Source organism: Schistocerca nitens, chromosome 2 (genome assembly GCF_023898315.1).
Source record: "Schistocerca nitens isolate TAMUIC-IGC-003100 chromosome 2, iqSchNite1.1, whole genome shotgun sequence".
Taxonomy (NCBI): Eukaryota; Metazoa; Arthropoda; class Insecta; order Orthoptera; family Acrididae; genus Schistocerca; species Schistocerca nitens.
In genome coordinates, this window is record NC_064615.1 from 717,158,508 (window position 1) to 717,172,578 (window position 14,071).

Genomic DNA, 14,071 nt, shown 5'->3' on the forward strand with positions numbered 1-14,071 from the left:
GCTTCTCCTTATTACACTAGATCTAAAATTACTCTGGGCCTCTGTATTAACCAGGGCAGTAATTGGTTTCAACTCTGTATTTCGGTTTGTACTTAACCCACACCAAGTGACTCCAGCACATGCTTCATGCAGATCCCAAACTGTCTTGTTGCTCATGGATGATACAAGAAAGATGGATGAGCAACAGTATGGTACGCTGGTGAATTGAGAGCAGCAAGAATGTTATATGCTTGACAAACAATGAGGAGTTGTCACGATATGGTGAATGGTGGATCCCCAGCCTCCACACAGAGAATGGGTATGGGGCTGGTCGTGTAAGTACCCTTGACCAGGCTGATCCCTCATAGTGGATAATATCAATGATTTTTAGCAAAAAAGGTCTCTCTGATCTGTACATTGTGCAACTATACTGTAGCAGAGATCTCACAAAAAACCCATTAAACTGGAGCAGATGCATATTCCACACAGAGGATGGGTATGGGGCTGTTCGTGTAAGTACACTTGGCCAGGCTGATCCCTCATAGTGGATAATATCAATGATTTTTAGGACAGAAGGTCTCAATGATCTGTACACTGTACACCTATATTGTAGCAGAGATCTGACAAAAGCCCCATTAAAGTGGAGCAGATGCACCACACCCATTCCACAAGTCCTGTGGCTAAGTGGTCTCTGGGTCCCTGACTTCAGACAATTTAGGTGAGATTACCATGACAGTTTTCAATCAAAAATAAGTCACTGAAACCTCACCAGGCCTTTAAAATGTAGAATGGTGTCCTTTATGTGCAAGTGAGGCAAATTAAAAATAAAATGACAATGATAAAAATGTAAAACCTGTCTCTACAGCTCATTTCTCCTCTAAGTCATAACTGATGAGCTACTGTTGCAGTGTTGCAGGTGGAACAAGAAACTGCAAAATAGTCGCCCGCATCTCGTGGTCGTGCGGTAGCGTTCTCGCTTCCCACGCCCGGGTTCCCGGGTTCGATTCCCGGCGGGGTCAGAGATTTTCTCTGCCTCGTGATGGCTGGGTGTTGTGTGCTGTCCTTAGGTTAGTTAGGTTTAAGTAGTTCTAAGTTCTAGGGGACTGATGACCATAGATGTTGAGTCCCATAGTGCTCAGAGCCATTTGAACCATTTTTTTTGCAAAATAGTCCACAAATTAACAGCATTGCACAGGATCCTTACTATAGAAATTACGCTGTTTATGGCTATAGCAAAGAGGGTAACACTTAAAAACCTACTCAGGAACACCATTCTCCTTCCCAAAACTACTGTGGGCAGGTGACCACAAAAGCACTATTGGTGGAGCTATCCTACAATATTGTGACTGCAAGCAGTGTCATACACTTTTTTGCTGTCAAAAAACACACCTATACAATGCTGGTTCCATAGGAAAGCCTTCTGGATAGCCACCTCTAGCAGGGTCAGGTCACTGGGATCAACATCTCCAGAATCCACAAAGAGAGCGTGCTAGGGAGTTGTCTGTTCTCTAAAATCTAAATCAGAGAATGGCTGACCATTCATTCCAAGGCCTTTCCTACACAGCTTGTTAAGGTGATGTTCCTGTAATTTTTGGAATATTTTCAGCCCTTTACTGGTTCGAAAAAGGGTACCAAAGTTGAATCTCTGCATGAGTTGGGAAGTTTTCCTGTCTACCATATTGAATCACAACATTCTAGTATGATTTCCTTTGACACTGTCTGCAAGTTTTACATCATGACTCAGAATTATTGGATCTGAAGACCGACTCACTCCTCTCCATGGTCACACAGTAGCAGTGGAGTGCTGGATTCTGGCTGGCAATGGCAGCAGTCATTGCAAAATGCTTTACCATTGGCTGAGCGAAGTCACCAAGTGTTGTTTGGAGGCAACCTTCTTCTGCTATACATAACAGACTGGATTTACCAGAAATCGTCCTGATGCACCCCCCCCCCCCTCCCACTTTTGGAGAACAGATGGAGGAGTTGACACAGTCCAGAAACACTTGTCAAGACCTTTTCTTGCTCTCTTTGATTATACATCAAGCTTTGGCTATTGCTACTTGAAAGGCTGTGAGGGTTTTCTGCTGCTCAGTAGCTTTCTACCTGTTGCTGAGCCACACATCTCACCTGGACTGGAAAGCAGTAATCATCAATCCACGACACTGTAGGCTGCCTTCTAAGAAGACCTGACGACTTTGGGATGGATAAGTCGGCAGCATGGTGTATCATAGGCGTGATGGGATCCACTCATTCCTAGATGTTGCCTCAGAGTTTAGATACAGGCAGCTGGCTGAACAGTGTCCAGTTTGCTCTGCTGATCATCCATTTTGGTGGTTTCCAGTCAAGGACTGGTAGATGGATCCAAGTTGGAAATGATCGCTAGAATGAAGGTTCACCAGTAACTTCCCACTGAGCAGAATCTGTGAGGCCTGAAGAGCAGAAAGAGATGTCTGTGGCTGAGGATGACACAGCAGCAGCTTTGAAATGAGTGGGATGCCCATACTGAGGATACACAGCTCTGAGACATCACAAGGCTCTCTGAAACTCAACTCCTGGAACCAGTAGACTGTGAGCACCATAGAACAATATAGGAATTAAAGTCTCCCAATAAGACCAATTGTCAGGGAAGTTGGTCCATGAGATTTATGAGAGCATCAGAATCTAATGTATCTTGTAGTGGTAAGTCATGATACTTCAACACACTTCAATTGCAACTGCAACTGCTTGGAGGTCAGTGATCATGGATAGAGCAGAGGACTGGTGTGTGTTATTTACAAACAAAGTTACCACGATCTTGGCACTTTCCCCAATCAGATCATCCTTGCGGTGGAAGGCATAGCCTTGTTGCATAGGGGCATCAGTTAAGTTTAAAATGTTTCTCTTGTAAACATATCACGGGGAATGTTTCTGCACTAGGTGTTTAAGTTCCTCCTCATGTCTCATGAGCTCACTGATGTTCCACTGTAATATGGGAGCATCTAATCAATGATGTTCTTCTTTCATGCTGTCTCTCTGCCAGGGTTGGGATCCAGCAACGGTTGGAGGCTTAATCATTGAGCTAGATGGTTGCTTCAGGCAGGCCTCATAATTCATTGTCCCCAAAACAATACCATTAAAACTGTTAGATATAATGAGATCTACTATACTTAAAAAAGAGTAAGAAATGGACAAATGGGGTATCAAATTGACCAGTTTGAGGTCTAATTTTGCAAAGAAAGCTCTAATTGCTTAAAAGTAATCAGTAATTAAGAAAAGCTTAATTAGTGAATTAGTGATTTGAAGGAAAATTACACAATTGATTTTTGTCAGAATTTTCATAGTCAAGCAAAGAGTTGGAAATGGACAAGTGGGATACCAAAGTGACCAGCATAATGTACAGTTTCACAAAAAATTGAATTCCTTGAAAGTAATCAGAGTAATTAAGAAAAACTTAATTAATGATCTGAGCGAAAACTGAAATAATTCACGAACAGCTGCTGCAAGCTACAACATATACACTCCTGGAAATGGAAAAAAGAACACATTGACACCGGTGTGTCAGACCCACCATACTTGCTCCGGACACTGCGAGAGGGCTGTACAAGCAATGATCACACGCACGGCACAGCGGACACACCAGGAACCGCGGTGTTGGCCGTCGAATGGCGCTAGCTGCGCAGCATTTGTGCACCGCCGCCGTCAGTGTCAGCCAGTTTGCCGTGGCATACGGAGCTCCATCGCAGTCTTTAACACTGGTAGCATGCCGCGACAGCATGGACGTGAACCGTATGTGCAGTTGACGGACTTTGAGCGAGGGCGTATAGTGGGCATGCGGGAGGCCGGGTGGACATACCGCTGAATTGCTCAACACGTGGGGCGTGAGGTCTCCACAGTACATCGATGTTGTCGCCAGTGGTCGGCGGAAGGTGCACGTGCCCATCGACCTGGGACCGGACTGCAGCGACGCACGGATGCACGCCAAGACCGTAGGATCCTACGCAGTGCTGTAGGGGACCGCACCGCCACTTCCCAGCAAATTAGGGACACTGTTGCTCCTGGGGTATCGGCGAGGACCATTCGCAACCGTCTCCATGAAGCTGGGCTACGGTCCCGCACACCGTTAGGCCATCTTCCGCTCACACCCCAACATCGTGCAGCCCGCCTCCAGTGGTATCGCGACAGGCGTGAATGGAGGGACGAATGGAGACGTGTCGTCTTCAGCGATGAGAGTCGCTTCTGCCTTGGTGCCAATGATGGTCGTATGCGTGTTTGGCGCCGTGCAGGTGAGCGCCACAATCAGGACTGCATACGACCGAGGCACACAGGGCCAACACCCGGCATCATGGTGTGGGGAGCGATCTCCTACACTGGCCATATACCACTGGTGATCGTCGAGGGGACACTGAATAGTGCACGGTACATCCAAACCGTCATCGAACCCATCGTTCTACCATTCCTAGACCGGCAAGGGAACTTGCTGTTCCAACAGGACAATGCACGTCCGCATGTATCCCGTGCCACCCAACGTGCTCTAGAAGGTGTAAGTCAACTACCCTGGCCAGCAAGATCTCCGGATCTGTCCCCCATTGAGCATGTTTGGGACTGGATGAAGCGTCGTCTCACGCGGTCTGCACGTCCAGCACGAACGCTGGTCCAACTGAGGCGCCAGGTGGAAATGGCATGGCAAGCCGTTCCACAGGACTACATCCAGCATCTCTACGATCGTCTCCATGGGAGAATAGCAGCCTGCATTGCTGCGAAAGGTGGATATACACTGTACTAGTGCTGACATTGTGCATGCTCTGTTGCCTGTGTCTATGTGCCTGTGGTTCTGTCAGTGTGATCATGTGATGTATCTGACCCCAGGAATGTGTCAATAAAGTTTCCCCTTCCTGGGACAATGAATTCATGGTGTTCTTATTTCAATTTCCAGGAGTGTATGAAGGGTCATAAAGTCCATCTCTTCATGTCTAGATGTTATGTGCACATAGAAGTTTCATTGGTGCGGTATTTAACTGTCAAAATCGCTTCCTTGATCTATATGCTGCTAATAATAATAGAATATCAATTAATATTTAAATATATTTCATGCTTTTTGTACAAAAACTGAAAATAAAAAGAAGGTTTTAAAAAATCAAGCATTTGTTGAAATAATTTGTCTAAAAGGAAGAAATAAAATAGGTTAGAGAAATATTTGACGTGCCTCTGAATGATGCTGAAAATTATGTGCAGCAAATAAGGCATATCAAATGTCCCTCTAGCCTATTTTTTTTCTTACTTCTAGAAAAACCATTTCGCAAAACATTTTTTCATTTTTTTTTTTATTTTTTATTTTTTGGCTCCTCTACCTGACGTCTTTCACGGTAAGCACTGCAGTCTGTACTCCACACAGGGTGGTCCCCAGAGCAATTAACACACTGTGGAGTAGAGGAACAAATGACTCCCATGTGTGCGGTGTTACAACATTTGTCACACCTTACCTGGTAAAGTGGTGAGACAAAAGTGTTGGTATTTAAAATAGTGTACTGGTTTTGGTATCAAAGGCCTAACATTTAATCGAATGAAACCTGCTTTGACATGCTCCAGAAGTGATTTGCTACTGAATATAAGAATAAAGGAATATGACTTCACCAATTCACCATCTACTCTTTTCATTATATTTTGCACATAAATCACACCTCCTTTAGCCCACTTATCTTTTGGTTATTCTTTGGTAATATTTATAATATACCTGCATGACACAGTACCTTTGGTACAGTTCAAGGTGTTGTGTAGCTCTATTTCAATTCCACTTTCCCTTGAGACATTTAGCTGCATGGAGGTTTGTTGCTTACTGGGAGTAAATGTTTCAACCAACAGTGTCCGATTTCTCAGTCGCATTATGGATTTTAAGGTTCCCAGCAATGTCCTCTAACTCTATATGAATGCAAAAAGGTTAAACTTTCTCAAAGCTCCCCTCTTTTCTTTTAACTATTAAAAACACATTGTGTCTAGCAACATGTGTTCTGTTAGTATAAAAAGAAGTATTTGGAATAATTCCTGTTCATTAGGACTGGTTACATAAGCCCTCTTGTTGGGTGGGGTGTTGATACCCACCAGCAGTATATATGTTCTGTTAGGAGGTGATTCAGAGAAATCAATGGTTCCAACTTGGTCCCATGAGTAGATAGTGAAATGAGACTCCACCCGGACAGAGCCCTGCTTGCATGAGTAATACTTATACAACTGAGGTGTGACGGATTCCCCAGCAGTTGTCCGCTAATGACTGTTATGCTTCAACATACATGCGTCTCACTGGCACGCAGCTCACCTTGAGATTGAGGTTTCTTTTTATACGGGTTTATATCCAGCCAATATCCCCATTCCCTTGACACATGGCGATCTACCACCATGCTGCAAGGTGCTTGCTGAAGCCTGCCCAGAGCTTATTGTTACAGAGGACTGACGGCTCTTACCATTAACCAGGTCAGGAAACCCAGATTCTTCATAAGCTCAAACTTAACAAACCAAGACCGAGTTCCCTGAGCTGCAAGCTATTTAGAATGATGTGGAGTGTAGTTGTGACTTTATCAAAAATAAGACAGATGACAGATGCAATGAGCATTGCCATCCCCCCCCCCCTCCCCTCTTTCACACCCTTAGTGGTGAGTAGTTCTCTCCAGATCCACCAAGGTTCTCACTGAGGCCATCACAGCCCAAAACTACACTCACCACCCTGTCCACAAACACATAACATGTGCCTTGTCTCCTCAAGTCATCTACCAACCCCAACATACTCATTAACTGGCCACACAGGAGCACCCCTCTCGTAATTCAGAAATATCCGGGGCAGAGGCAACTGAATCGCATTCTCCATCAGGGTTTCAACCACCTCTCATCACACCGTGAAATGAGCACCCAATTTACGCAATGTCCTAGTCTCTCTCTAGTCAACCTCTGCTCTCAACGTGTTGCCTCAATGGCTCATCTACATGAAAGACCTGTCCCATACATCCTCCAGATATCACTGATTTCAGTCTCAGACATCTCCTACCCCATTAACAGCAGGACCACCTGTGAAAGCAGCCATGTGATGTACCAACTCTTAGCTGTAACTGCTACACTGCATTCTACAAAGGCATGACAACTAACATGTTGCCTGTTAACATGAATGGCCACCTCCCAACTGTGACCAAGAGACAGACTCAAATCACTGCTTCATAGCTTGTGCCATCTGATTTCCTTCCACTGATACAAAGCTTCTCTGAACTGCTTTGGTGGAAACTCTCCCTGCAACATATCTGTTATTCCTGTAACCCCTGTGATACCAATGTTCGCTAGTCCCTGTTCTCCACCAGCCCATATTCCCTTTCCTGCTCGCAATCCAGCCCTACACCTGCATAATCTTTTCCCCTTCCTCACTTCTCTCCTTTCCCCTCTTATCACCCCCACCCCCCCACACCCCCCTTCCAGCACAATCTCATGTTGCTGCACCTAAAAGCCTACCCCTGCACACTCCCACAGTCTCCACCAACATCTCTCCTACTCTTACCCTGCTATCCCTCCCTCTCCCTGCTCCACATCCCTTCTGTATCCCCATATCCACCCCATCTGAAATCATTCCTTATGTTGTCACAGTCGCACTCAGGCCTTAGAAGCTGGAGATGACAGTGGCCACATGTACATGAGTTTGTGTGTGTGTGTGTGTGTGTGTTTATTTACTTTGGCTACGTCCTAATGAATAATCTTTTGAACTGTTGATTTTTATTATGTTTATTCTGATTCAGGAAAAAAGAATACAAGTACAACTAGATTGTAATTCATAAAGAACATCTACATTTTCACAACTGGAGTTCTGTATGGGCTCTGAGGAGAGATGATGGATCATCATCGAGATCTACCTTCAAAGTCTACTTGGAGATTGTGGGGAAAAAAAGAAAGAAAGAAAAGGGAGTCTGTATTTAAATGGTATTGTGAATATTCATTTTTACTCATGCAATTAAAAACAATGATTGTAGAGATCTGTTATTTTCATGATACTTCTTTTTATAACAAAGCATGAAAATTAATGATTTCAGATTTCCAGGACATGAAGCAACACAATGTTTTTCTTCATAAATCTGTGTAGGCTATGTCACTGAATTGTAGTCATCATTTATATTTTCCTGACACTCACCAAAATATCCATACTAAATGAAAATATCTGTTTGAATTTGTGCTCTCTTTCCACTAAATTCTCATTATGTTGCTCTTCATAGTGAAATATATGATTGCAATGTCAAATCTAGTTTAGCTCAGACTTCTACAGCACATAAGACAACCTGGTGAACATTGCTGGCCTTAACACAATAAAAGCATATTGCCATATAATTGGAAGACAGAGGGATACTGAATCCTTAGCTCATATTTCCTCTGCTTCTTAGATAAAATACTTATAAGGATACAAGATCCTTGTAAGGTAGTCTTCAGCCACAAATATAAAACAAAAAACAAAAATTCAAAGCCCAAAACTGAACTTAAATAGTAATTAATTTTATCATTAGTTCATTTATAAATAATTTAATATCTACAATACATTGCTTTTTTCTTAAATATTCAGTTATTACAATTATTTCTTGATACAAGCAAGCACTAGGTTGTAAAATGTCAGTAGCAGGTGGCTTATACGCGTGGAATGACACCGTGATTAAGACACTGACTACCTGCCATCCAGAAACATATTATTCCCTGATTCTCCTAAATCATTTTAGTTGAATAAGAATAAGAATCTTTATTAGCCGCTCAGTATTTTCTTATACAATGGGCTTCGTAAATAAGTTCAATTACAGTATAAAGATGGTTATATTCTCTTAACAATGTATATATAAATCATGTGAAATTTAGTGTAGTACAATAGCACACATTTGGAATTTTATATATTATTAATTTTACAATAAAAAGGAAAACATTATACAGATTTACATTAAGCAGGGAGTGTTCATGTTGATGACACTATGTCATTATCATATACATGTTGATAACACTATGTCATTATCCTAAGCTATTGATACAAATTTAGGTCCTACTACAGGCAGAGGTACCTTTCTCTATGTTAAAACAGCAAATCTGCCATATTACAATCTTTGAATTCATCAACTGAGTAAAATGCTTTACCTTTGAGCCACTGACCCAATGTTGTCTTAAATTTACTTTTAGATACTGTTTGTACAATTTTAGGGAGCATATTAAACAGTTCGAGGCCTACATATTTATAACTATTATGTATCTTAGACAGTCTAGAGTATGGCAGATCAATTGTGTGGTTTCGTCTTGTATTTTGGGTGTGGACAGATGACCTAAGGGGATATTGAGCTATGTTTTCTTTTACGTGTAGTAAGCAATAATAGATGTACAAACAAGGAACTGTCATGATGTTAAGTTTTTTGATATGTTCCCTGCATGTGTCCCTAGGAGATAAACCCACTACACATCGAAGAGCTTTTTTTTGCCATCTGAAAATTGATATTGAACTGGGAGAATTTCCCCAGAGCAGAATACCATAAGAAAGATGGGGGTGGATGTAAGCAAAATATGAATGCAGCAGTAAGTTTTGGCTGACATTACTCCTAAGCTTATAAAGTAGGAACATAGCATGTGCAAGTTTAGAACAGACGTATGTGATATGTTTATCCCAGCTAAGTTTCTGGTCAATCATCATTCCTAGCAGTTTAACGGACTTATTTTCTTTGTTTGATACCTTCAAATTAAAGAATATTTCTTCAGTTTTTGTTTCATTTATGAATAGGGAGTTTGCACTAAACCAATGAACTGATTTTTCAAATATTATATTATTTTTTCCTCGTACAGATTCAAGAGTCTGTCCTGAATTGATAAAAGTTGTATCGTCTGCATAGAGGACTGTTTTACAGGGTAAATACTGTGGCATATCATTAACATGACATGACAGCTGCAGCAATTAAATCATGGTCCCTATCCTTGTCCAACAGGGTTAGTGTTATGTTACTAATGACCTTTACGTTGATAAGTTGTAGAGAAAAAAGCTACTGCTTGCTATTGGATCAGTAAACCCTTTAATGTAGTGGGCTTAAAACAAAGGAAGACAGAAGAAAATGAAGGAAGATAGAGGTCTGATGTTCTGTCAGCAATGAGGTCACTGTGTTCTCAACTGAGACTGCTGCTGCAGGCAGAGGCCTGGCACTGTCCTGTCATGGTACTGCTGGTGGGTACCATCAAGTTATAATTCTGACATTTGCCTAACACAATTTAGGGAAATCATGAAAAATGTACATCTGGGGCCGCGCGGGATTAGCCAAGCGGTCTAAGGTGCTGCAGTCATGGACTGTGTGGATGATCCCGGTGGAGGTTCGAGTCCTCCCTCAGGAATGGGCGTGTGTGTTCATCCTTAGGATTATTTAGGTTAAGTAGTGTGTAAGCTTAGGGACTGATGACCTTAGCAGTTAAGTCCCATAAGATTTCACACACATTTGAACATTTTTTGTACATCTGGGTGGCCAGATGGATACTTCAACTACAGTCTTCCTGAATGAGAGTCCAGTGCATTACCACAGTATTTTTCATAGGTGTTTAAGGAATCCATACAGGGGCAAAGAACTCTTATATAATTCATTAGTTTCCAGTCAGTTAGCTAGCAGTCAGTGCTCAGTTACATTAAGCTCTTTATATGTTTTTGGTTGTTACAACCTAACAACTGTTTTGTTCATTTCATATAAGCAACACCACCACAGAGATGATTCTGCATGTAGAAATGACCATATCACTAATAGAAGATAGAGAGTTTTTCTACGAAACTATAGTGTTTCTCTTACAGTTTACCTTCTTAATTGCATGCGACAACCAAAGATATCTTCGAAAATTACGGTCTGATTGAATATCTGTTGAAAATATGTTTAGTATTTCACCCAAAGCACCTGGAACACAACACATGCATTACTTGGAAAACTCATCTGTATTCCTTTAATGTATGGTAGGATCTGATTCATTCCACTTTAGCTATCTACTGAAGGGCTGTTTTTGAATTTATTGTTTATGGTACATTGTTATACTTACTTAAACAATTTTCATTAATTTGATAAACATCTCCTACATTGCCACCTAGTGATGCAAATATGTTTTGGATCTTCAAGTGAAACATAACATCCATTTTTATTTTATTGTAGGCTTAATTCTGAAAAAAGATACAAATTAATTATTACTATAACATACCATGAATGCTACATATTTAGTGATATTGTTTGTTTCTCAAAATTGTAGATGATACTTTAAAATATAACGGTTCTGTAAATGGGATTCTCAAGAAAAGATTTATGAATGTATAAACTAAATGAAAAAATAAAGGAAAATAGGTGAAAATGGAAGTAAGATGTAGACAGTATGGATGGTGAAAGATTGCCAGTAAAGGCTCTAAATTATAAATGCACTTGAAGAAGAAATGTAGAAAGACCATACAAGATATGGTTACTGTAACAGGCAATCTGCCTGACACATGACATGGAGAGGAAGAAGGAGAAGAAGACAATACATTCTTTTGCAAGGTTGCTTACAAAATTTTTCATCAATATCTTTTATTTCCAGATATCGTGGTTTGAAGTGACCAAGGTGCACAGATTTTAAAATAAGGATAAAGGGAGAAAGTGTGCAGTCGTCCAATACTTGCTGAAAAAAATGACATGAGTGCACAGGAGATGATGGACACATTTGGAGGGGTTTCGGCTTCATATTGCAATGTGAAAAAGTGGGTGGCAGAATTCAAGAGGGGCAACACCTCTATCCAAGATGTACCTCACAGTGGAACACAGGTAAAGGCCAATTCGGAGAAAAATGTCTCTAAAATCCAGAATATCATCATTGCAGACTGGTGCCTGATGGAACACTACACTGCTGAGAGAGTGGGTATATCTCAGGAATGCACTGGACACATTATAAGAGTTGTACTTGACACGCAGAAGGTCTCATGTCAATGAGTCGACCGAGAATGTTGACAGCAGAAAACAGACTCCAGAGACACATCATGTCTGTCAAAAAACTTGACCCTCTTTATAGGCAGATCCTGTGACAGTTCTCAAATGTTTTGTGACAACAAACAAACCATGGGTTCACCAATTTCAACTGAATTTAAGGTTCAATCGAACCAGTGGAAACACACGCCCCCAAAAGTTCAAGTGAATCACATCAGCTGGCAAGGTGATGGTTGCTATTTTTTGGGATTTGAGTGGTATTATCCTGGTTGAATACCTCAAAAAAGTTGGCACAATGAATGGAGCATATCATGCTGCTCAAATAGTGTGTTTGAGGGAGGCCATAGAAGTGAAACACATTGGGATGTTGACAAAATGAGTGCTCTTTTTCATCAGGACAATGTGCCCCTGCACACATCTGTCATTGCAATGTGTGCCATCAAGTACCATGGCTTCAAACTGCTTTGAGCCAATTTTCGATCAGATGATGATGCCAAGACTGCGCCGAAGGAGATTTTTGTCATACAAGAAGAAACATTATACAAGGAAGGTGTAATGGGCCTGCAACACTGATGGAAGAAGTGTGTGGCTCTAAAACAGGACTACACTGAAATATAGCCATAAACATTTGGACTACTGACAACCTTTACTGGGTTGTCCAAGAACTTTTCAGTTTCCCCTCAACCCTCATATATACATGGTGTTACAAATCTTTGCATCAAATGACTGGGAATCATAGAACACATCACTGAAACAACTTTTGTTACAAGCTAAATGTTTGCTGATTCTTCCCAACAACGTTATTCATCTTTGTGTATTGGTTATGCCCCTGAGAGGCTGAAGGGCATTTGTACTCTACAGCATGCATATGCCTTGTATGTTGTCTATAATCCTGGCAAATGCCAAATATGAAGCAAAATTAAGGTTCCTGATTCACTCCTGAAGTAATTCTCCACTTACAGATACTCATTCTCAAGGTATTCTTATTGAAAATAACTCTATCAATTTAATGGGGCAGGTAGTATGCAGCACACCTGATTCACAGACCCTGACAATTTAGTGAAATCTCGTCATACCAGTTTGGTGAAATCTTGTCATCTGAGAGCCAGTGAATACTAAAGGATGCCTAATGTCACTGGGAAGTGTCAGCGAACATTTTGTCTCCAACAGCAGTTGTTCCATATTACGTGATCTATCACCCCTAGACATTTGATACAAAGACTGAAATGCCCAGTATATGGTCACACAACTTGTCTGGTTTGGCAGAATTTTGCTCATGGGGCACTGTGTACAGTTATGATTGAAATTCAGAGAACAGCACTACTTAACTGAATATCATCTATCTCATATATAATTTAAAAAATTAAGCAGCACACTCCAGGAAAATTCTCACCAGGTATGAATGTTATCTGTTCCGTATTTAACTGGTTTGAAGTGACATCTCATAGCAATGATGGGAGCTGCAAACTACCGAGCTGCCTGGTCCACCGAACTGCAGTGGCAGTTTGGCACAGTCTATAGCCACTAGGAAGTCAGTCAGGGTCACGCTGCTGTCGGTAGCAGTGGCTTGCATAGGACTAGCACCATAGTTGGGAATCCTTGCACCTACCTCCAGTGCCCAGAAACCTTTATCGTGAAAACCTTATCAAAATCCCTACAGTAGTTCCTGAGATTAGCTTTCACATACAGACAGAAAAATGTGATGAGAGACCAGAATATGTATAGATGATTCCAAGGAGTTCTGCTGTTCACCGCTAGATGGCAATGCCGTTGTCTTCACATTAAAGCTCTGTATACAGAGCTTTATTTCACATTGGTGAGGAACTGCAATTCATCATAGTGCCTTTTGGTGTCTACACTGTGGTAGTCTTCTTAAACAAGCCAATGTGGCAGTGATGCATGTACAACTAAGTTGCTTCCGAATGGATGAAAGTAGCATATTCAGAGTGGAATGTCATATATTGGTCAAACATGTGTACAGTGGAACAAGTGTACAGAGCATCATCAGAATACATGTCTAGGCCAGACAGATAAATCTGAAGTAGCAGAGCATATTGCCTTACCACAGCACACCTAGCACAGTACGGGAAGAAAAAAATTATATTATCTGAGGCTGTAAGGTAAAGGAGGTCATAGATATTCACACTCCAAAGACTTGG

General features: G+C 41.4%; 1 protein-coding gene across 3 annotated transcripts in view; it reads right to left on the minus strand.

Annotated features, from left to right (window-relative positions):
• The window catches only part of LOC126236892 (protein timeless), a 399,100-nt gene that overhangs the window by 245,424 nt on the left and 139,605 nt on the right, over nucleotides 1–14,071 (minus strand). For all 3 annotated transcript variants that reach the window (XM_049946528.1, XM_049946529.1, XM_049946531.1), the window contains 2 exons: nucleotides 11,005–11,122; nucleotides 10,771–10,865 (listed from right to left, as the gene is read on the minus strand). In XM_049946528.1, coding sequence (XP_049802485.1) covers nucleotides 10,771–10,865; nucleotides 11,005–11,098 — 189 coding nt within the window. In that variant the 5' untranslated portion in view covers nucleotides 11,099–11,122. The remainder of the gene's footprint in view (nucleotides 1–10,770; nucleotides 10,866–11,004; nucleotides 11,123–14,071) is intronic.